The 22372-nt window shown below is 36.1% G+C and overlaps 1 protein-coding gene across 1 annotated transcript in view; it reads left to right on the top strand.

Moving 5' to 3' along the window:
- Window positions 1-22372, top strand: part of GPCPD1 (glycerophosphocholine phosphodiesterase 1) — a gene marked incomplete at both ends in the record, with an annotated part of 54195 nt that overhangs the window by 15956 nt on the left and 15867 nt on the right. The window contains 9 exons of the mRNA XM_079720222.1: window positions 1948-2071; window positions 5404-5635; window positions 8004-8166; window positions 8472-8604; window positions 9371-9425; window positions 13881-13973; window positions 17806-17883; window positions 18588-18627; window positions 20268-20329. Of these exons, the coding sequence (XP_079576348.1) occupies window positions 1948-2071; window positions 5404-5635; window positions 8004-8166; window positions 8472-8604; window positions 9371-9425; window positions 13881-13973; window positions 17806-17883; window positions 18588-18627; window positions 20268-20329 (980 nt within the window). The remainder of the gene's footprint in view (window positions 1-1947; window positions 2072-5403; window positions 5636-8003; window positions 8167-8471; window positions 8605-9370; window positions 9426-13880; window positions 13974-17805; window positions 17884-18587; window positions 18628-20267; window positions 20330-22372) is intronic.

A 22372-nucleotide genomic window follows, 5' to 3' on the forward strand; every position in this document is an offset into this window, starting at 1 on the left:
ATTTCATTAGAAACAGCACAGGGAAATATGACAGAGTATGATATTGAAAATAGAGACTAGAAGACTAGATCCAAAAAACAAATGCATTCTGTTAAATAATAGTTTCCAGTATAATTATTATTATTTTGGGCCATGCCACGTGGCTTGTGGGATCTTAGTTCCCGAATCAGGGGGATTGAACCCACACCCCCTGTAGTGGAAGCGCAGAGTCCTAACCACTGGACCACCAGGGAATTCCCTCCAGTATACTTCTTATGCTTTAAAATTTTATTTATTTTTTAGTTTTTATTTGGCTGGTGACTTTAGGTATATGAATTAATATAATTAATTTAAAAGTATTGTACTTAACTGTTACTATATCATCACTTAACACTACTGTGTTTGAAAATGATGTTAATTGTTCTCAACATTTAAAGTGTGAAATGTTACTCATAAGCTACGTTTGTGCATTCTGTGTTTGTATGTGCATTTATAGTAAAATCAAGATTAAGTAGCAGAATGTTCTAGTAATTATGGCTGAGTATTTTAACAATTAATTTACAGTGGAATATGCATTCATATACTTTCTGCATCAGTAAATACTTTATCCTAAGGATTCAAGTTTTTTCTTCAGTGGCTGGAATTCTCACAGTGTATCAGCATTATCATGCTAAACTGCATTTTCATTTTAGATACTGTACTGTAGGAGCCAAAAGGTGTAAAGGGGGTGGACAGAACGTGTGCTCGCATTGACTGTGAACCAGAGATAATTGCTCGTAACCAGTTTGCATTCCTGTTGAGTACAGGAAGGAATAGGGCCTGAATGTTTTGGTTGTGGTTTTACTAAGTACATATGTTTAGCCACTTTAGAAATGTACATGCTTTTGCAGTATTTGAGCAGGAATTTCACTTATTTTTCTTGATTTTGTTTGGGATTATTTCTATCACGTCATAAGGTCGTCTAACATACTCGAATAGTTTCATTTAGCGTTTTAGAGATGTCACAAAATTTATGCTACATGTTTTGGAGAGCTTTTTTAATGGAGAAGTTGTTTTCTCATTTCTTCAACTGTAATGATGACATTATATCCTTCTATTATATGTTAGTTACTATGCATGGTTATAAACACATGGCATTTCTTTCGTCATCTGTTGCTGTTGTCGTCATCTTCCTAAATTCAGCTTTAGTTGGCCTTCAGGATAGAAAGCCATTTTTCCAACTCTGTCCATTTCTGAAAACAGTTTAAAATTAAGAGATGGTAGTGGTTTCTCTTCATGTATGAAATTTGATAGTTATGAAATCATACCTAAGGAAAAAAGTTTCTTGATTTTTTTTTTTTTGAAGTCCTCTTGATGAAGAACTTAGGTCCAAAACAGTTGTCAGCTCCCTGGTATTTATGAAAATGTTATTACCTTTGTTAGTAAGAAATTTCAAGTTAAACAGTGCTAACAGTGTTATCACAATCATGCAGTTTATCTATGGCAGAATATGTAAATGGAGAATACATTTGTTTTGTTATTACCACCTCATATCTCCACTGCCAGCACTAGTGGAATAACTAGTTTCAGCTGAATATTTCATGTGAAGCTTTGGAAGTGTAGTAGTGATCCACTGCCAGTGGAACAAATGCTAGGTTAGAAGCCGTCTTGGAATATGTATTCTTTCTGAGATAGATTTGTATTACTTCAATAATATATTCAACAAGAGTATTTTAATTTACTTTAGTGCTAAAGTTTGGCTAGTTGTTAATGTTCATTTAACTTTTCCCGCCTACTTGATATAAAAGTTCTTTGTCAATGACAAGTAAGACTACTTATATATTTGCTTTGGAGAGAAATACCAGTGATAGATAACCTGAGTATATTAAACTGTGAATGTGAACTAGAATTGTCAATATATATTGTACTTATTGGATTGGCTTTAAAAATGTGTATATTAATTACTGTTCTTCATATTTACTTTGCCAGATGGTGTTGAGACTCTGGATTCTGGATGGCTGACGTGTCAGACTGAAATCAGATTACGTTTGCATTATTCTGAGAAACCTCCTGTCTCAATAACCAAGAAAAAATTAAAAAAATCTAGATTTAGGTATGACCATGTGTATTTGTTACTTAGGCTATTTATTTTCACTAATGCTGTAGATTTCTGATCCATCTGGTTATATCCTTTATGTGTATAAACTAAGAAAATAGCACACAGATAATGTCACATTTTCTAATAAATGCGGTGTCTTGTGAGAGTGAACTGCTTCCCTGCCTGAAGATTGCTACAGTTAAATGTACTTATGTTAGTCTTAATCTCCAAATTGGAAACCAGAAAATTTTGTTTTTACTTAGGTAAGTGACTTCTAGGCTTATGTATCTTTGTAGTTTCTACCATTTAAAATTTCTTAGTGTAGCAATAAATATTTTGTTTTAAAATTGACGTAACAAAATGATTTTGTGCTAAATGAGGGGAGAATGGCATGAACAAAGAAAAATGATTGTTGGAAATATACTTCAGTGTCCTAAATTTCCCGGTGGCTTGAAAACGAGAAACTTTTCGCTAAGGAGGTCACAATTACCATAGCAGTTCCAGATTAGTTTAATTTTAATCTTAATTTAAGAAGATTTAGATGTCAAGCTTTGTATAAATAACAAAATAGTAAGTAACTTAATTTTTCTGTAACGTCACCATGTATACCTTTGAGTGAACTGATTTCTCAATGACGGAGGCAGCCCTATCATTTGAATTTTGTAACTTTGGGACTGAGAGTTCTAAGTCTTGATACGTTATGTAGCTTTTTCTGACAAAATGTCAGGGCTGGGTTGAAAGGGCCATTTTCAGTAACTGAAGTAATTAATAGTAATACTTATTATCTTCAGAATGAAATTGATAATGATGTTGCAGTTTGTAAATCCATAAATGTTTTACAATAACTGCTGAAAATATTATAGTACTTACCTATACCGATAATAAAATACATAAGGGAAAGGGTGGGTAACACTTCACAGTCCTTTCCATTGGCTATTCTGTGAGTAAAGAGTGTTGGGTGTACCTTGCCTCTGTTCATTAGCTTTTCTAGGCCTCTGCTTTGCTTCTGAAAAACCTAGGTAATTGGACCACGTGGCTGATCTGCAAGATCCATTTGATCGCAGAGATTCTCTAACCAGTTAGTCATAAATAACTAAATATTTTATTTACATGTTAAAAGAAGCAAATAAATTGTGTTAACTGCTGTAAAGTGTTTTATTAGCATAAGACCTTGAAATAAAGGTAGCAGTAGAAGATAAAGCCTTGGTTGGTTGGGCTTATTAGGATTTTTTTTTTTCTTTGACTGTAATTAAGAAATTAATAGAGGGAATTCCCTGGCAGTCCAGTGGTTAGGACTCTGTGCTTCCACTGCAGGGAGAACAGGTTCGATCCTTGGTTGGGGAACTAAGATCCTGCATGCCGCGGTGTGGCCAAAAAAAAAAAAAAATTAATAGATAATTAATGGGGTTCTGATTGGATTGTACATGCATACTGAGTCCTGTACTGTTCTTGTTTATATAGTAATTGAGTGTTTGTATATATTATTGTATTGCTTAGGCTTACACTGGAAGATTTTTATAACCGTACTTAGTTGGGCTCTACAAATTAAGTGACTGATTCCTACTGAAATAATTGCGCATAGCTAGAAACCGATGTTTGTTTTGACCATCTTTTTTCCCCCAAATTCATATTATTGATAGGTTAAGCCTTCATTGGCTAGAAAATAAATTTATCTGCAGGTTTATCAGGACTTTTAAAAACTTAGCAACAGCATTTAAATTTTAAATAAAACACTAGACATGATGTTTTATCTCATTACCACCACGTTTTCAACAACACAAGTTTCTCTTTCGCTTGATTCCACCAGAACTTGGAAAGCAATGTTACTTACGATAGACTGTAACATTTATATAGCTATTTGAGTAAAACCTTTAATGTTTAGTTCATTTAGAACTAAATTCTTTCGTAGATCCCTTTAAACTTGATTTTTTTGGGGGGGGGATAGATGCACATTGCTATTTGTAGATTAGCCTTTTTTTTTTTTTTTTTTGGCTGCGGGATTCTAGTTCCCTGACCAGGGATCAAACCCCTGCCCACTGTGTTGGGAGCGTGGAATCTTAACCACTGGACCACCAGGGAAGTCCCTAGAATAGCCATTTTTAATCTTCCATTCCTTCCTTGTTTGTTCATTACTATCCACTTGTGGTCGCTTTTCATATGTCCTGGTAGAGAATGTTTGTTCCTTCAGGCTCACCAACAAAATCAGTTGTTCAGAACTGTTCCTAAGAGTTTGGAGAGAAGAGATGATCATTTTTGTTTGGATTATTAAAGTGGTGCTACTTTTGGTTTTACAGTATGATTACAAAACATTATTACTAATTGAATAACCTGTGTTCATATCCCCCCTGGAAGGTTTCAGAGTGTGTGCCTATGAGGCAAGTCTGCACAGTGGTTGAAGGCAGCAACGTCATTCGGAGAGAGCAGGCCTCACTGATACAGTTCTGTTACTTGTATTATTAAGTGGATCTCATTTAAATCTAGAATGAAAAGTTTTCCTAGCGCAGCTGTATTCTATACAGTAACGTTGCTTCTACATCCCTGGTATTAAAGTTGTTTAATCTATGTACATTCCAGTTGGTGCAAGAAATATTCTAGAATTGAGTTGACTGTTTGACATTACAAGTGCTCTGTGCAACTAATCACTTCTCATTGGGAGTAAACTAGTCTTTGTGACCCAATAGCTTGGGTAACTTGTCTTTTGTTTTCATTGCTGTGGAGTCTATAAGAGTTTTAGACTCTTGGTTTATTTTTTTTTTATTTGTTTCATTAAAAAGGTACATACATATAAATATACACACATAAAAACCACAAATACATGCAAATATATATATTTAATACAATAGTTTTCTTTAATGATGTACTGTTCACAAAGTACGTGGACTCACTGTGGTGAGGAGAAGAAAGAGGAAATTTAAAAATTTACAACTACCAACTCTAACAGCCTTTTAATGCACACTAACAGAACATGGTTCAAATTTGTACTTGTTTTATATATATATTTGTGAAACTTCTCATAAGAAATTGAGATAGCCAATTATAAATGGATAATAGTAAATGCCCTTTTAGATTCTTTTAAAAAACCTAAAGAATTAATGAAAACAGCCTTAGGCATAATGAGCATTTATCTCATTTTAATACTTTGCAGAAATGTGTGGGGATAAAAACATCACTATTTTATAAGATATAACTAATGCCTTAACCTGTAGTATGTGTAGTCTGTGTAATATTTTTATTTGAGGGTTTAGCATATACAAGGAGCATTTTAAAATTTAATGTTTTGGTAACATTTATATGGATTTTCCTTCTTTTTCACTTTTTGCATTTCATTATTTTTTCCTTTTATGTAGGGTAAAGCTGACACTAGAGGGTCTGGAGGAAGATGACGATGATAGGCTATCTCCCACTGTTCTTCACAAAATGTCCAATAGTCTGGAGATATCCTTAATAAGCGACAATGAGTTCAAGTGCAGGCATTCACAGCCAGAGTGTGGGTATGGCTTGCAGCCTGATCGTTGGACAGAGTATAGTATACAGACAATGGAACCAGATAACCTGGAACTAATATTTGATTTTTTTGAGGTGAGTGTATTTCACTGAGGGGGGTGAGAGACAATGCAGAGAAGAGCTTATTTTTACATATGTTTTGATTTTTATCATAGTTTAATTTGTGTAAATGCATGATTCATACAACTTTTTAGGTGTTTACTCCTCTATACATGTTAGCAGATTTTAAAAACGCAAGAGTTGACAGATTCAGGTACTATTAAAATTATAATTGAGAACTTCAGAATTGATGTTTTCAGTAATTTTTCTTTGTCTTTAATTTTTGTCAATTTGATTACTATGTGTCTCAGCGTGCTTCTCCTTGGGTTTATCCTGCCTGGGACTCTCTGTGCTTCTTGGACTTGGATGGCTATTTCCTCTCCCATGTTAGGGAAGTTTTCCACTATAATCTCTTCAGATATTTTCTCAGCTCCTTTCTTTCTCTCTTCCCTTTCTGGGACCCCTATAATGTGAATGGTGGTGCATTTAATGTTGTCCCAGAGGACTCCTGGGCTGTCTTCATTTCTTTTCATTCTTTTTTCTTTATTTTGTTCCGTGGCAGTGAATTCCACCATTCTGTCTTCCAGGTCACTTATCCGTTCTTCTGCCTCAGTTATTCTGCTATTGATTCCTTCTAGTGTATTTTTCATTTTAGTTATTGTATTGTTCATCTCTGTTTGTTTGTTCTTTAATCTTCTAGGTGTTTGCTCTTTAATTCTTCTAGGTCTTTATTAAACATTTCTTGCATGTTGTCGATACTTGCCTCCATTCTTTTTTTGAGGTCCTGGATCATCTTCACTATCATTATTCTGAATTCTTTTTCTGGAAGGTTGCCTGTCTCCACTTCATTTAGTTGTTTTTCTGGGGTTTTATATTGTTCGTCCATCTGGTACATAGTCCTCTGCCTTTTCATTTTGTCTGTCTTTCTGTGAATGGGGTTTTCATTCCACAGGCTGCAGAATTCAGAATTGATGGGTTTTTTTTGTTTTGTTTTGTTTTTGCGGTACACGGGCCTCTCACTGTTGTGGCCTCTCCCGTTGCAGAGCACAGGCTCCGGACGCGCAGGCTCAGCGGCCATGGCTCACGGGCCCAGCCGCTCCGCAGCATGTGGGGTCTTCCCGGATCGGTGCACGAACCCGTGTCCCCTGCATCGGCAGGCGGACTCTCAACCACTGTGCCACCAGGGAAGCCCTAGAATTGATGTTTTAAATCAAGACCAGATGTCTTGATGTCTGTGTCTATTCTAAATATAAATGAATTGTATCCAGAGGGGCTTCCAAGGATAGAGGGAAGGGCAGGCTGTGTAACTCTTGGTGGCAAACTGATGTAACGGGCATGATTGAGTCCTTTATGACTGAAGTCTGTGGTTTATTGAAGCATTTTATAAGAATTCATTGTAACAGTGGACCCATTTTTGCAGCTTTACTTGATATTATAAATATGTAAGAAAAAATAGTTGCTTTTAAAGTTGTGCCAGGTTCTTCAGAATCTGTGCTGCCAACTTTCCAGAGCTGCTTGTGCCACTTCACACTAGAGCTCTCTGCTCATGGGCTGGTTCAGCTGCTCCTCACGAATAACACTGTGTCCTCCCCTGAGGTCCTGGCTCTTTGGTGTTTCCACTCTCATTGCCACTAGATTAGAGTTTAGCTTTCTGAGAGTAGGGAATATTCCTTGCCCAACAGTAGCACCTAGCCACTGTTTCTTAAAATAGCAAAATTCAGGATGGATTAGAATCCAGTAAGTAACACTTATAATAAAGTTATAACCTTATACTTAGATCTTGCCTAATTAATAAGATCTATGAGACTTTTATTCTAAAAATATGAGGTTTTGGTTGAACATTTCCTTGTTCTTTTAGTACCTACCTCTTAATAATTTTCGAGCAGCCTAACTTCCCTTTCATTTGGTTAGCAGTTTTGGAAATACAAATTTATTCATAGACTAGGTGGATGAAATATGCTGTATAATCTCAAAGTTGAGTATTCGGTGTCCTATCCCTCTGTGTCATCTGTGTAGATGCATTTTTAAAGAATAAAATACACATTAAAAGTCACTACAAGTATATCTTAGTCTTGGAATGTAAAAGTACTTAGAAACTTTCAGTCTGAGCTTTATATTTGCCTAATACATGTTAGAGGATCAGAAGTGCACATCAACAGTTTTGATCAATAAAGTAACACATAAAATCTTAAATATACTATATACTAAATATCTTTATATACTAAAAGAAAATGTGTTACTCATTACATCAAAGCTATCTAAATTACCTGAATGTAAATTTGGTTGTGTTTCTTACTGATCTTCCTCCATAGATTCTGAGTTGATTTTAAAGGGTGTCTTTTGATCTTTAAATGGAAAATACTGAAGTATAAGAATTTGGGTTATTCTTAACCTCATTTTTCAGGAAGATCTCAGTGAACACATAGTTCAGGGCGACGCTCTTCCTGGACATGTGGGTACAGCATGCCTCTTATCATCCACCATTGCAGAGAGTGGGAAGAGTGCTGGAATCCTTACTCTTCCCATCATGAGCAGAAATTCCAGAAAAACAATAGGCAAAGTGAGAGGTAAGCCTGGAGAAGCAGGGTGACCCTTTACAAATAAGCAGATTAAGTTAGGATTTTAATTAGTTTCAAATTGAGCTTTTGAGAATGGTAAAGAATTAATAAGTTGTTTTAGAATATGAACAAATACAATAACAATAAGGACATATCTAATTTTCTGGAAGCTTTAATTTGAATGTGTTTTGACTTGATTTCTTTCTATTTGATCGATTGATAAAGCTGTTTTGAGTGGTTTTTAAGTGTAATTGAGTTCGTCATAGCCTTTTTAATTGTCTTTATTTCCCTTCCCCCTTTTTTTCATATGAAAGTTGACTATATAATTATTAAGCCGTTACCAGGATATAATTGTGACATGAAATCTTCATTTTCCAAGTATTGGAAGCCAAGAACACCATTGGATGTTGGACATCGAGGTGCAGGAAATTCTACAACAACTGCTCAGTAGGTTGAATATTTGAGTAGTACTAGCATTTGGTAGCTCATGCTTGATAAGGTTAAATAGGTTTGACCAACTAAACGGTCAAACGATCCTTATAATTATTACCCTGGGATTTAAATGTAATTTGGTAATTGGGGTTTCCAGTTCAAATTAATTAGAGACTAACTCTCTTGTAAGATTCTGGTCAGTCTTTTTAATATTCTGCTGAATTGATGAGAGAGACATTAAAACTAGAAAGCCAGGAGGGGAGAGCTTGATGCAGTCAGCCTGATGACATCAGTGTGTCTGTGTTGTGGTCCTGACTTTCAGCATGTTGTTCTCTCAGAGTCTTAGTTTCCTCACCGGTTCTCAGTACAGTTTCCATACTTTCACCCTGTTGGTATGTCTGCCTTTTTCCACCCTTCCCTGGTCTGCCAGTATCAAGTCACCTGAGGCTTCAATGCAGGGAGCAAGTTTCTCCACTACTTCATGCCCATTGCAAAGGATTGTTTTCCTTAACTGGTCACCTCACTTGGGGAGGTATGGGGTGGTATAGGATATGTCTGTATTCAGCTTGTAAATATCTAAAATTGTTAGAGCTTGATTTATGGAATGAATGCACACACCAACCAAGTGATGGTCACAGTCTTATTTTGGGGATGGCAGAGTTAGCCTCAAAATAGAGAATAAGTACTATGTCCATTGTTGAAAATGTAGTTGACGTCTTTACTAAGTTTATCTTTTCTATAGTAATGATAACTATATTTCTATATATTTATTTTCTTTCAGGCTTGCTAAAGTTCAAGAAAATACTATTGCCTCTTTAAGAAATGCTGCTAGTCATGTAAGTGAATCTCTCTTTCTTTAAACAACTTTGGACTGGTGGTCCAAAGAGAGAAAAGTAGAGAAATGTAGGTCTGGAGAGCCTCCTTCAGTCTCCATTAATAGGTTAAAAGGGAGACTTCATGCTTTTTCTGAATATATTTCTAAGTGAAGATAAAGCATTTCTAGGCATTTTTATTTAGATTCATGGTGAAGATTGGAATAGAATAAACAATAGAATCCTAAGCATCCTCTTAAAATTAATTAATTAATTAATTTGAAGTATAGTTGGTGTATATTATATAAATTACAGCTATACAATATAGTAATTTACAATTTTTAAAGATTATTCTCCATTTATAGTTATTATAAAATATTTGCTGTATTCCCTGTGTTGTACAATATATCCTTGTAGCTTATTCTAAACCTAATAGTTTGTACCACTTAACCCCCTACCTCTTTATTGCCCCTCCTCCCACCTTCCCTCTCCACACTGGTAACCACTAATTTGTTCTCTATATCTGTGAGTCTGTTTCTTTTTTGTTATATTCATTAGTTGTTATGTTCTTTAGATTCCACCTAAATGATGTCAGTATTTGTCTTTCTCTGACTTATTTCACTTAGCATAATACCTTCCAAGTCCATCACACACACACACATACCTTCTTTATCCATTCACTTAGGTTGCTCCCATATCTTGGCAGTTGTAACTAATGTGCTGTGAACATTGGAGTGCATATGCCTTTTCGAATTAGTGTTTTTGTTTTCTTTGTATACTCTAGAGTGGAATTGCTGGATCATATAATAGTTCTCTTTTTAATTTTTTGAAAAACCTCCATACTGTTTGCCACAGTGCCTACACCAGTTTACATTCCCATCAACAGTGTAGGAGGGCTCCCTTTTCTTTACATCCTTTCCAACATTTGTACTTGTGTTCTTTTTCATGATAGCCATTCTGACAGTTGTGAGGTGATAACTCATTGTAGTTTTGATTTGCATTTCCCTAATGATTAGTGATGCTGAGCATCTTTTTTAAAAAAAATATTTATTTATTTGGTTGCACCAGGTCTTAGTTGCAATAGGCAGACTCCTTAGTTGTGGCATGCGAACTCTTAGTTGTGGCATGCACATGGGTTCTAGTTCTCTGACCAGGGATCGAACCTGGGCCCCCTGCATTGGGAGCGTGGAGTCTTATCCACTGCGTCACCAGGGAAGTCACTGAACATCTTTTCATGTGCCTGTTGGCCGTCTGCATTCCCTCTTTGGAAAAATGTCAGTTCATTTCTTCTGCCAGTTTTTTACCTGGGTAGTTGGTTTTTTTTTTTGTTTTTTTTTTTGCGGTACGCGGGCCTCTCACCGCTGTGGCCTCTCCTGTCACGGAGCACAGACTCCGGACGCACAGGCTCAGCGCCCATGGCCCACGGGGCCGGCCGCTCCATGGCACGCGGGATCCTCCCAGACTGGGGCACAAACCCGCGTCCCCTGCATCGGCAGGCGGACTCCCAACCACTGTGCCACCAGGGAAGCCCGGTAGTTTGTTTTTTTGATGTTGAGTTGCATAAGCTTTTTATATATGTTGGATATTAACTCCTTATGAGTCATAATCATGTGCAAATATTTTCTCCCATTCAGTAGGTTCTCTTTTCGTTTCGTTGACGGTTTGCTTTGCTGTGCAAAAGCTTTTAAGTTTAATTCTGTCCCATTTGTTTGTTTTTTAAGCATCCTTTTTTTTTGAGATAACATTTTAAGTGTTTGAGGCATGAAAAACATTCCCCATTAAGCACTGCATTTCATCAGTTGAATTACTATGCTCATTTAGATACTCACTTTGGAAATAATGTTTACAGGGGGATTTGATAGTGATTTTTTTTTTTTTTCTGCGGTATGCGGGCCTCTCACTGTTGTGGCCTCTCCTGTTGCGGAGCACAGGCTCTGGATGCACAGGCTCAACGGCCATGGCTTATGGGCCCAGCCGCTCCGCGGCATGTGGGATCTTCCCGAACCGGGGCACGAACCTGTGTCCCCTACATCGGCAGGCGGACCCTCAACCACTGCGCCACCAGGGAAGCCCTGATAGTGATTTTATGTAACACTCTTTGAAGTCTGTCTGTTTGCATCCTGTATACCAACTTGATTATGTTGAATTTCTTAACTCCTTTTATATAATTATTCAGAGATAGTCCTTTTTTTTTTTTTAGCTTTTAGTTTTTTCAGCACCTGAAACTTGACATTTTTAATCAAGAACCTGTGTTATTTCCCCCCACATTCCACTATACCTCAAGTTAAGCCTCATGTTCTCAAGTTAAACTAAGGGGAAAATGGAGGAACATCTCATTTTATTTTGGTTTTTTTCCAGTGTCCTCCACATGCCTTAAACTTAGCCTTTTTTAAAATAGTTCACCAAATAAATTTGATTTGTCATATGTTTAACTTTATCACTTATATGAGCAAACATCTATTCTAAAACATACTTTTTTCATATTTTAATATCTATAAAATTGGGTTAGTTTTACAGCTGTTTTAGCTTGTCATGGTTTGATTAGCATTGTTTTTTCTCTCTCTTAGTGGTATATAAAATAATGATGCATTTTGTATTTCATGACATATTTGATTATCATAATTATTTTAATGTTTAAAAATGTTAATAGTGGATAGTTCTATCTTTGTATTGAAAAGATATTAAATCTGTGAGTATGTTGTGCTGTAGGTCATTATTTGGAACCAGTTTTAGTTCATTGTAGCTAAGTAATCTAAACGTAGCTTTATTAGCTGTCAACACATGAAGATCCCTGATAAAGAATTTTTAGGATCTCTGCTTTTTTGTTTTTGTTTGTTTGTTTGTTTGTTTTTTGTGGTACGTGGGCCTCTCACTGTTGTGGCCTCTCCCATTGCGGAGCACAGGCTCCGGACATGCAGGCCCAGTGGCCATGGCTCACGGGCCTAGCTGCTCCGCGGCATGTGGGATCTTCCCGGACCGGGGCACGAACCCGTGTCCCCTGCATCGGCAGGCGGACTCTCAACCACTGAGCCACCAGGAACGCCCTAGGGTCTCTGCTTTTTGAGAGAGGATTTCATTAAGCCCTTTTCTTCTGTTGAAACCCTTTGTACTCTTATGGATCTTATGTTAGTTATGAAAGGCCAGTTTGATTTAATGTTAAAGACATCTTTGAAGAGATTCTGGTTATTATTGGCTTATTTCTTAAAGCTTGCTCACACATGAGTTTTTTCTTTTTTTTTAACTGTTGGCTGCGCTGCACGGCATGCGGGATTAGTTCCCTGACCAGGGATCGAACCCGCACCCCTGCAATGGAAGCGCGGAGTCTTAACCACTGGATTGCCAGGGATGTCCCTTACACATGAATTTTTAGATCAAGTTTTACCTCTTAGTAAATTTATCTTTCTAAAGGATGGTGATCATGTAAAATTAAACTTTTAAACTGGAAAGCTGTAATTTCTTTTAATCATTGCAACTATTTAGGGGACATAGGGTTTGTTCTCTTTGGTAAAAATGATTTGTGTCATTGTCTTGTTGACAATAGAAGGAGCTAAGCTTATTTCCTGCTTCAGAAGTCATTGAGGAAGTAGGCTCCTTTGGTTCTAGTCTCTGATCCATATGTACTGAAAAGTTGAGCATCTTCCTTGACCTAAAGCCTAGAGTAAGGGATGGAAATGTGTCCATCCATTCTTATACAGCACTTCTCTGGGCCATAGACACATACAGAATCCTCAAACCTTGTATTCTTTGATCCCAGCTGGCTTTCTTTTAGTGAATGCACAAATTTGTATGTCAGTTTATGTTCTCAGCCTTATTTGGATTAATTCATATGTCATGATGGATCTGACTTAAGTCTAACTTGTGTCCACCTTTCTTCTGTTTAGGCTTCTATTAGGAAATTTGGCATGTGCATCATTCTTGTTGCCCATTTTGCTTTCTCTTTCTTTTCAGCAGAAGTTATAGTTTCCTCTTTAATCTCATTATTGAGGTTTTATTAAGAAAGGTTGTAAAGTGTACTGCTCAAGTGCACCAAGAAGCAGAGCTAAGAGACTGAAGCTTATTCTTGTTCCCACCTCACCGTTGAGGTTCCCCTGTCCATCTGAGGTGTGTAAGGGCAATGAGGTGTGAGGTAGCCATGCTCCAGGTGCCATTTCTGCTAATAGCAGTAGCAGAGGTGACACTGGTGGAGGCTGTCCACTGCCACAGAAGGGCCCCAGGGTGTGTTCGAGTAGGATCAGAACCCATTTTTTTGCCAGGAAAAAATTGCTGTGCTATTGCAAAAAAAGAAATTACAATTGTTTTAAAAGAAGAAATTACCTTTTAGGAAAAGCTTGAAGTACAGCATTAAATAATTCATGAAGTTTTGTGTGTACAAGTCTGTAATTTTATGGTGAACAATAAATTTCTCATGTTCTTATAGTTTTAGATATATCGTGGGCCAGATAATATTTTTCAAATACTTGTTTCTTTTATTTCTGTCAGGGTGCAGCCTTTGTAGAATTTGATGTACATCTTTCAAAAGATTTTGTGCCTGTAGTGTATCATGATCTGACCTGTTGTTTGACTATGAAAAAGGTATGTAGAAATTCCTTTATTTTAAACTCTTACAGTTAGACAATAGGTTTTAAAACTAGGAAGTTTTGTATACACATACTATGCCATTTTACATAAGGGACATGAGCATGTGTAGATTTTGGTATCTGTGAGGAGTCCTGGAACCAATCCCCTGCAGATACTGATGGATGACTATATATTTAATTATTTATTTAGTAGAGTTGGTTAGTTCATTTTCTTAGGGAATTACTGCCAATTCTTTCCTCTCTCAAGCTCCTTCCTACAACATCAAGAGAGAGGGAGGAGTCAGGAATTAATTTTCTAGAGTATTTTCTCTGTATGGCTGAATTTTCCTTTTTTTATGTTATTTAACCAAAAGGATATTACATGTGATTTCTGTATCATTCTGCCACTGTCCCTCTGTTGAGGTAGGAAAGGAAGCTATCAGAGTGTTTGTTGTCAGGCTCCTTTCTATTTTTGCTTCAAGCTTTTTCTCAAGTTAATAGGCTTATATGATTTGACTAGTGGGAAGAGCCATAGTGAAAAATAAAATTGGAGAAGTGCTTCGGAGCCAGATAGTGGAGAGCCTCAGGGGTTTAGACTTAGGAGCTAGGGACTTCTTTTGAAAGACTTTTGAGCCAAGTAGGGAAATGTTTAGAAGTAAACTTTCAGATGAATGTTTTGATACCTGATGTAAGGACAACTTAAGAGGACAGAGACTAGAGACAAGGGGGGTGGAAATGTGGACCAAAACTTAAGACAAGCCTGAACTGGAGTAGAGACGGTGAGAATGGAAAAGAGGGCATGATAGAGGAGAAAGTCCAGAAGGAGATTTGAAAAAGCATATAATTTCTGTAAAATTATAATTACTGTTGTACAGAAATAACTGTAATAATTATATAGTATCTGGACTTCAGTATACAAGTTAACCAAGTGATTTCTCAGGGACTTAAACTAGGAGGGTCCTTTAAAACCCTTTTCTTTGGCATTTTCTTTAAAACTGTGTTGGGTATCATTTTCCATTGTGTTGAGGCTGGGAAAACTCAGCTACATGTGGGAAAATGGATTAGAACATTCTCTAACACCATATATAAGAATAAACTCAAATTGGATTAAAGACCTAAATATAAGACCAGATACTATAAAACTCTTAGAGGAAAGCATAGGCAGAATGTTTGACATAAATTGCAGCAATATTTTTTTGGATCTATATCCTAGAGTAATGGAAATAAAAACAAAAATAAACAAACGGGACCTAATTAAACTTTAAAGCTCTTGCACAGCAAAGGAAACCATAAACAAAACAAAAAGACAACCTACTGACTGGGAGAAAATATTTGCAAATGATGCTACTGACAAGGGATTAATTTCCAAAATATACAAAGAGCTCATACAGCTTAATATCAAAAAAACAAACATCCCGATCAAAAAGTGGGCAGAAGAACTAAATAGACATTTCTCCAAAGAAGACATACAGATGGCCAACAGGCACATGAAAAGATGCTCAGTATCTCTTAATTGTTAGAGAAATGCAGATCAAAACTGCAATGAGGTTATGACCTCACACCAATCAGAATGGCCATCATCAAAAAGTCTAAAAATAATAAATGCTGGAGAGGGTATGGAGAAAAGGGAACCTTCCTAAACTGTTGGTGGGAAGTAAATTGGTGCAGCCAGTATGGAGGTTCCTCAAAAAACTAAAAAATTGAGTTACTATATGCTCCTGCAATCCCACTCCTGGGATTTCTGGAGAAAACTATAATTCGAAAAAATACATGCACCCCAGTGTTCATTGTAGCACTCTGCACAATAGCCAAGACATGGCTAAATGTCCATTGACAGATGAATGTGTAAAGATATGCACACATACAATGGAATACTACTCAGCCATAAAAAAGAATAAAATAATGCCATTTATAGTGACTTGACCTTGAGATTATCATACTAATTGCAGTAAGTTAGAAAAATAAAGACAAATACCATCTGATATCACTTACATGTATAATCTAAAATATGACACAAATGAACTTATTTCCAAAACAGAAACAGACTTAAAGAACAAAGTTATGGTTACCAAAGGGGAAAAGGAGTGGTTGAGGTATAAATCAAGAGTTTGGAATTAGCAGATACAAACTACTATATATAAAATAGATAAACAACAAGGTCCTATTGTACAGCATAGGGAACAGTATTCAATATCTTATAACCTGTAATGGAAAAGAATCTGAAAAGGAATAGATATATAATTACTTATATATATACACACACATATATAAAAGGTATATCTGAATCACTTTTCTGTACACCTGAAAGTAACACAATATTGTAAATTAAGTATACTTCAAGATAAATAAAGTTTGATTTGCTAACATGTACCAGACACTGCATGGTGTAGTATGCAAGGCACCTATGAGAAGGCACCTAGCTCTGCCTGCTAGTGGATTCTAAACAGTCATATCAGTTTGGATTATTATCATTTATAGAAAAGGACCCTTCCCTTTCTGTGAAAGGGTATTAGGAGAAGGAAGGAAGGTGATGTGCCTATTTGTTTGTTTAAATTTATTTATCTGTTTGTTTAAATTTATTTATTTTTGGGGGGCCACGCTGCGTGGCTTGTGGGATCTTAGTTCCCCGACCAGGGATTCAACCTGGGTCCCTGGCAGTGGAGAGCACTGAGTCCTAACCACTGGACCTCCCGGGAATTCCCGAGATGCACCTATTTAGCTGACAGAAGTAGAATTACTTAATAGAATTGGGGCAGGTTGTTTTTGCTGTGGGGAAATGTTAATTCAAAGCGAAATGAGAAGGAATGGAGTGGTGAAGGAACTCACTAACCAAGATTGAGATTAATGCCTCTAGCTGTAATTTCTAAAAATCCATGAGGGCTAATTGAAGAGTATAACTGATCCCCAGTTTTCACCAGACCTTGTCCTGCTCTTAAGTTGAACCTGGTTCAGTTAATTGCGGAATGAAAGCAATGAATTATATATTTTTTAGTATTAATTTTTAAGTTGGTATTTTCCTTAGAAAACCAATTTATGTTCATTTGTAAAATTATAAATAGTTCAGAAGATTATGAAATGAAAAGTAAATCTTCCTTTACTTTTTCTCCTTGGTGGTACTCCCTTCTCTTAATAGTTTCTTGGGTGTCCTTCCAGAAGAAATTTATACGTATATAGCCTCATACTATATATACATGAATGAATATAAATGTAACGGATTTTAATATATTTGTTGGATTGATGATTTATTGGTGGTACATTAACTCATTTTCTTAAGATAGAAGTGCCTGAACAGTGTGACATTTGATATGATATTAAAATCTAATAAAACAGATTTGCTCCTTGGGAAAGCATTTATAATAGATTAGGGTTCCTATTAAATATTACTACTTACAGCTAACCAGACGATTTTTTCATGACAGTTGATTTCTGTGGCTATTTTTAACCAAACTTCAGTCTAAAAGGTTTAGAAACTTACTGATAGAAACTAATCCTTACTTAGATCCTGCATGCCTGTTGATTTCCTAGTCATGCAGCATGGATATATGTCAAATAAAATGTATACAGCATGACAGGAAATAGGGGAAACGACTGACTTGTGGCTTGGTTCTCAGTGTGTCTTTACTGATACAGCTTCTTCCCAGCTGTTTTCTTCCAGGCACTCCCACCTACATTAAAAACAAAAGCCAGAACTTAAGAGCTGGAAGGTGGTGTTTGGTAGCAAGGGCTCCCCTTCGTGGGCTCACTGTGGCCACCAAACTGTTATTCTCATCAGTAAATTGAGATGTTAGGCCAGTTTAGAGTAAACATTCAGTAATAACATGGGGCCCAATTTTCTCTCTCTCTTTTAGAAATTTGATGCTGATCCAGTTGAATTATTTGAAATTCCAGTAAAAGAATTAACCTTTGACCAACTCCAGTTGTTAAAGGTAGTAATAATAGTGTAAAATGTAAATTATATTTTAGTTTTAGGACTATTTGTACTTGTTTGTATATAGTAATGTTCTCTTTGTGCATGGGGATGACTAGATATATACAGCATGTACTGAGTCTGTGCTTTGGTTTTCTGTTCTGTTAGGAAGAATGGGTTCGTGCTCATCCATCTGTCTTCTTTAACAGTTTCTATGGACCCCATCTTTTTTTTGCTTTTTTGAAGGAGATAGGCTATAAGTCTTTATAGGCCATAGGGGCTAGCCATAATATTAGGTTGTCTCTGGTCTGCTTTAGCTCTTTTTTATTTTATACTTGGCCTTCTATGCTATCGTTGATTTTTATAACTATGCTATCTAAGATCCTCCTGTATTTTACTATGTAATTTTACATGATCCCTCTTCTTATTCGCATTAGATACCTAAATTATTGGTTGATTAAGTATAAACAGTTTCCTAACCTAATAATTTTTATATTCTCCCCTACTTGGGTATTTGATCATGATCTTATGCATATGTATGTAAATATAAAATAAGTACAGTGGTAAGTGCTTATTCTTACTAAACTGATGATTCTACATTTTATAATTTCTCCTAACTTGCTAGCTTTTCAAGTTATAGTTCTATTAACCATATCTTCATAAACTAAGGCCTTTTTTTCTGATTACATTTTGTGTGTGTGTGTGTGTGTGTGTGTTTTCTAGCTCACTCATGTGACTGCACTAAAATCTAAAGAACTGAAAGGTATGTACCAATGTGAAAACACTGTTTTCATTTCATAATTAGCATTATGAATTTCCTTATCCATTTTAACTTACTCTTGGTGACCTTAATATAATACTGGGTTATATAAATGTAATTTTGTAGACATGAAGGCTTTATATGTATTAATTGTCAAATGCATACATGTCATGTATAGTAAGCATGATTTTTTACTTTTATGAATTTTCTTAGCTTGATGATCAAAAATTCTTTATAATTTTGTACCTGTCCATTCTTTTTTTTTTTTAATTAATTAATTTGGGTCTTAGTTGCAGCTGGTGGGCTCCTTAGTTGCAGCTCGCCGGCTCCTTAGTTGTGGCATGTGGGCTCCTAAGTTGTAGCAGGTGGGCTCCTTAGTTGTGGCATGTGAACTATTAGCTGCAGCATGCATGTGGGATCTAGTTCCCTGACCAGGGATCGAACCCGGGCCCCCTGCATTGGGAGCACGGAGTCTTAACCACTGTGCCACCAGGGAGGTCCCTCTTTCCAGACATTCTTAAGCATTACAAAGTACAGAATGTATCAAGTATAGAATCTGGCTCCAGAGCCAGGAGTTTGAAACCAGCTCTAGCATTTACCAACTGTGACCTCGGTTACTTTATTTAACCCCTCTGTGCCTCAGTTTCCTCAAAGCTTGTCCTACCCACAAAATCCCTTTGTAATTCCACTTTACTTTCTACTTCCACAGAATTTAATAGTCTGTGACATTCATTTTAGCCTTGGTGTGTCCTTTTTTTAACCCTTTATTTTTCTGTATGTCCTGACTCTTCCACCAGGATGTAAACCTCTCAAGGGTGGGGGAAATGTTTTTATATTCCCTGAAACATTTACTGTACTCTGGTTATAGTAGGTACTCATTAGATGTTAATCTGCAGTTAGGATAACAGGATAGTTGGAATGTCTTTATGAAGAAATTAGTGAGGTGCCAAAAACTCCAAAGATTATTCTCAGAGCATAAATATGACTTTACAAGCTTGCAAATAGTTCATAACTATTAATAGTAAAATCAATTTTACCTTTAATTTATTTGACTGGAAAATTTTACATGATTTAGTTTTTGAATTTGTAATGCACTAGGGTTGGTTATTTTTGTTGTCATTTTTGTTTTGCTTTTTGTTTGTTCCTGGGTGATTTTTTTTTTTAATCTTGATATAAAAATTTTTCTCTTTTGGAAAAAAATTCTTGTGTGCCTTGAGACATAATCAATTTTGGATTAAATGGTAATGGTACCTATAGATTCTCTTAATTTCTAACTTGATATCTCAAGTAGAAGTATTAACAAGATTACACAGCCCTTAATTTCATTGAGAAATAACAAATCACTGCTTGTGACTCCTTTCTTAAAATTATATTACAGTTTTTATAAGAAAATAATCACTGTTGAGGTCATAAACTGTGATGTTCCTACTAAATGTTGTAAACCAGTCTTCATAAAGGATGCTTATTTTGAAAATGGGGGTTTTAATGGTTAAAATTAATAAATACAGGAGCCTTCAAAAATACTGTATATGAAAGGATCTCATAACTACTTCACCTTTTTTTTTTTGCCTTCAGAATTTAGGAAAAGGTCTTAGTGATAAAATGGCATTTATCTACTGAGTTTTTGTAATTTAAATTTTCAGAATCTGTGGTTGAGGAGGAAAATTCCTTTTCTGAAAATCAGCCATTTCCTTCTCTTAAGATGGTAAGTTCCTTAGGAAAACTAGGGCAGGCTATCATTATTCTGTTATATCTGAATAATTTATTTTGGTCTTTTAAATGGTCACTAAAAAGGCTGTGTAAAAGACAACATTAATGTAAACTTATGTTTGATGCTTTTTAGAGAAGATACATTCTTGTGAAGTGTGCCTATGGTGCCTTTTTTTTTTTTTTTGAGAAACTTATTTGCTCAAATGAATAAAATTCCTACCTCATTGGGTTAATTTGGTAAGAATAGGAAATTCACATATTTCTGTATATAAACAGGAAGGAAAGGGCACAGAAAAGGGGTTGGGGAGTGTGACGATGGGAGAGGCATTTTTACAATATGTAAGGCTGGTCCTTAGCTTTTAGAGAGAAATTCCCCAACCAAAGAAAATAAGTACCCTGGTTACTTAAAATGAAATACAGATTTCAAGTATTCACTCTGAAAATGTGTAACAAAAACTGGCATGCACATTTAAAAACTAGACCCAATTCATAGAGAAATTCCTTTGACAGCGTCAGGCAAGCCTGTGTGGATACCAGATACCTTCTTTGGTCATGCTGAGTCTCCTTTTCTTGCTGGCTCCATTTCCTAATTTTTTCTTTTCTCCACTGTCTTTTTCTGGTGATGTGTCAGGTACAATAGACTTCTTAGGCAAAAATAGGTAATTTCAGTTTATCATGATTATTCACCCTCCAAAAAGGATGCTACAAGAGAGCCCCTAAAATAGGCATTGTCTTAGTGCATTTAGAGCGTGATTTGTATAAATTTTCAGATATTTATGAAGCCCAGCTAAGTCATTCCTTCTAGTCCAAAATTCTGAAATCGTTTGATTCTTAGAAATTCCATGATTTCTAGACTTGTGATTTCATAGAACAGAAAAACAGGCTTTTAAAAAATTGTTTATCAAAGGTTTGACAACTTTCGTTTAGCCAAATAAGTTAAACACACATTTATTCATTCACTTTGCCATCACTATAATTTAATCAGAAAGTTTAAATCCAAAGAAAGGCCAAACACAATCTTAGTATAAAGGGGAATCCTTCTGCAAATTTGATGTATACCAATCTCAACAGTAATATACACTATTGTCCTTATTTTTCTGATTTTGCATTAGTCCAGTAAAATTGTGGCAGGTACGTTAACTAAATAAGGCTAAACGTATTGGAGAACAAAGTCAAAAAGCCCCTCAGGAGATTGAGTACAACCTGTTTTAGGTACTGTACTTTTCATGCAGCAGGGGCTAGATCCCAGGTCACCAGAGTCCCAGGCTGTGTTCTTACTCTGTTAGCATTCTTTTGTTTGCTATTATAAAATTAAATACCATGTATATTATATGTGCTAAGTGATTTCTACACTTTGAAATACTGACTAAACAAACCGGCTGATTGTAAGTTAATAACCAAGCTTCATATTTTAGATTGGATTTTCTAATTATGCTGCCCAAGTGGTGTTATTGCAAAGTGTGTAGATAATTTAGTTTTTATTTTTTAATAAATTTATTTTATTTATTTTTGGCTGCATTGGGTCTTCGTTGCTGCGCGTGGGCTTTCTCTAGTTGCGACGAGCGGGGGCTACTCTTCATTGCGATGCGCAGGCTTCTCATTGCAGTGGCTTCTCTTGTTGCAGACCACAGGCTCTAGGCGCGTGGGCCTCAGTTGTGGCTCACGGGCTCTAGAGCGCAGGCTCAGTAGTTGTGGCGCACAGGCTTAGTTGCTCCGTGGCATGTGAGATCTTCCCAGACCAGGACTCGAACCCGTGTCCCCAGCATTGGCAGGCGGATTCTTAACCACTGTGCCACCAGGGAAGTCCAAAGTATCTAGATAATTTAGATATATTGACACTATATTATTTGTTAATTTATATAGATATAGACTTACTTATTTATGAGCCTGTTTAATTTGGAGTTAACATCTTTCCAGGAGGTTATCACTGTGGTGTTCATCACCACCTTCACAACAAGCTAGAAATCATGGTTTTTCATACAACCATATCTTAGTAAAGTAGGCTGACATACCTGAATGCAATTCAGAAAACATGACA

Source organism: Hyperoodon ampullatus (assembly GCF_949752795.1).
Source record: "Hyperoodon ampullatus genome assembly, chromosome: 14".
NCBI classification, from domain to species: domain Eukaryota; kingdom Metazoa; phylum Chordata; class Mammalia; order Artiodactyla; family Ziphiidae; genus Hyperoodon; species Hyperoodon ampullatus.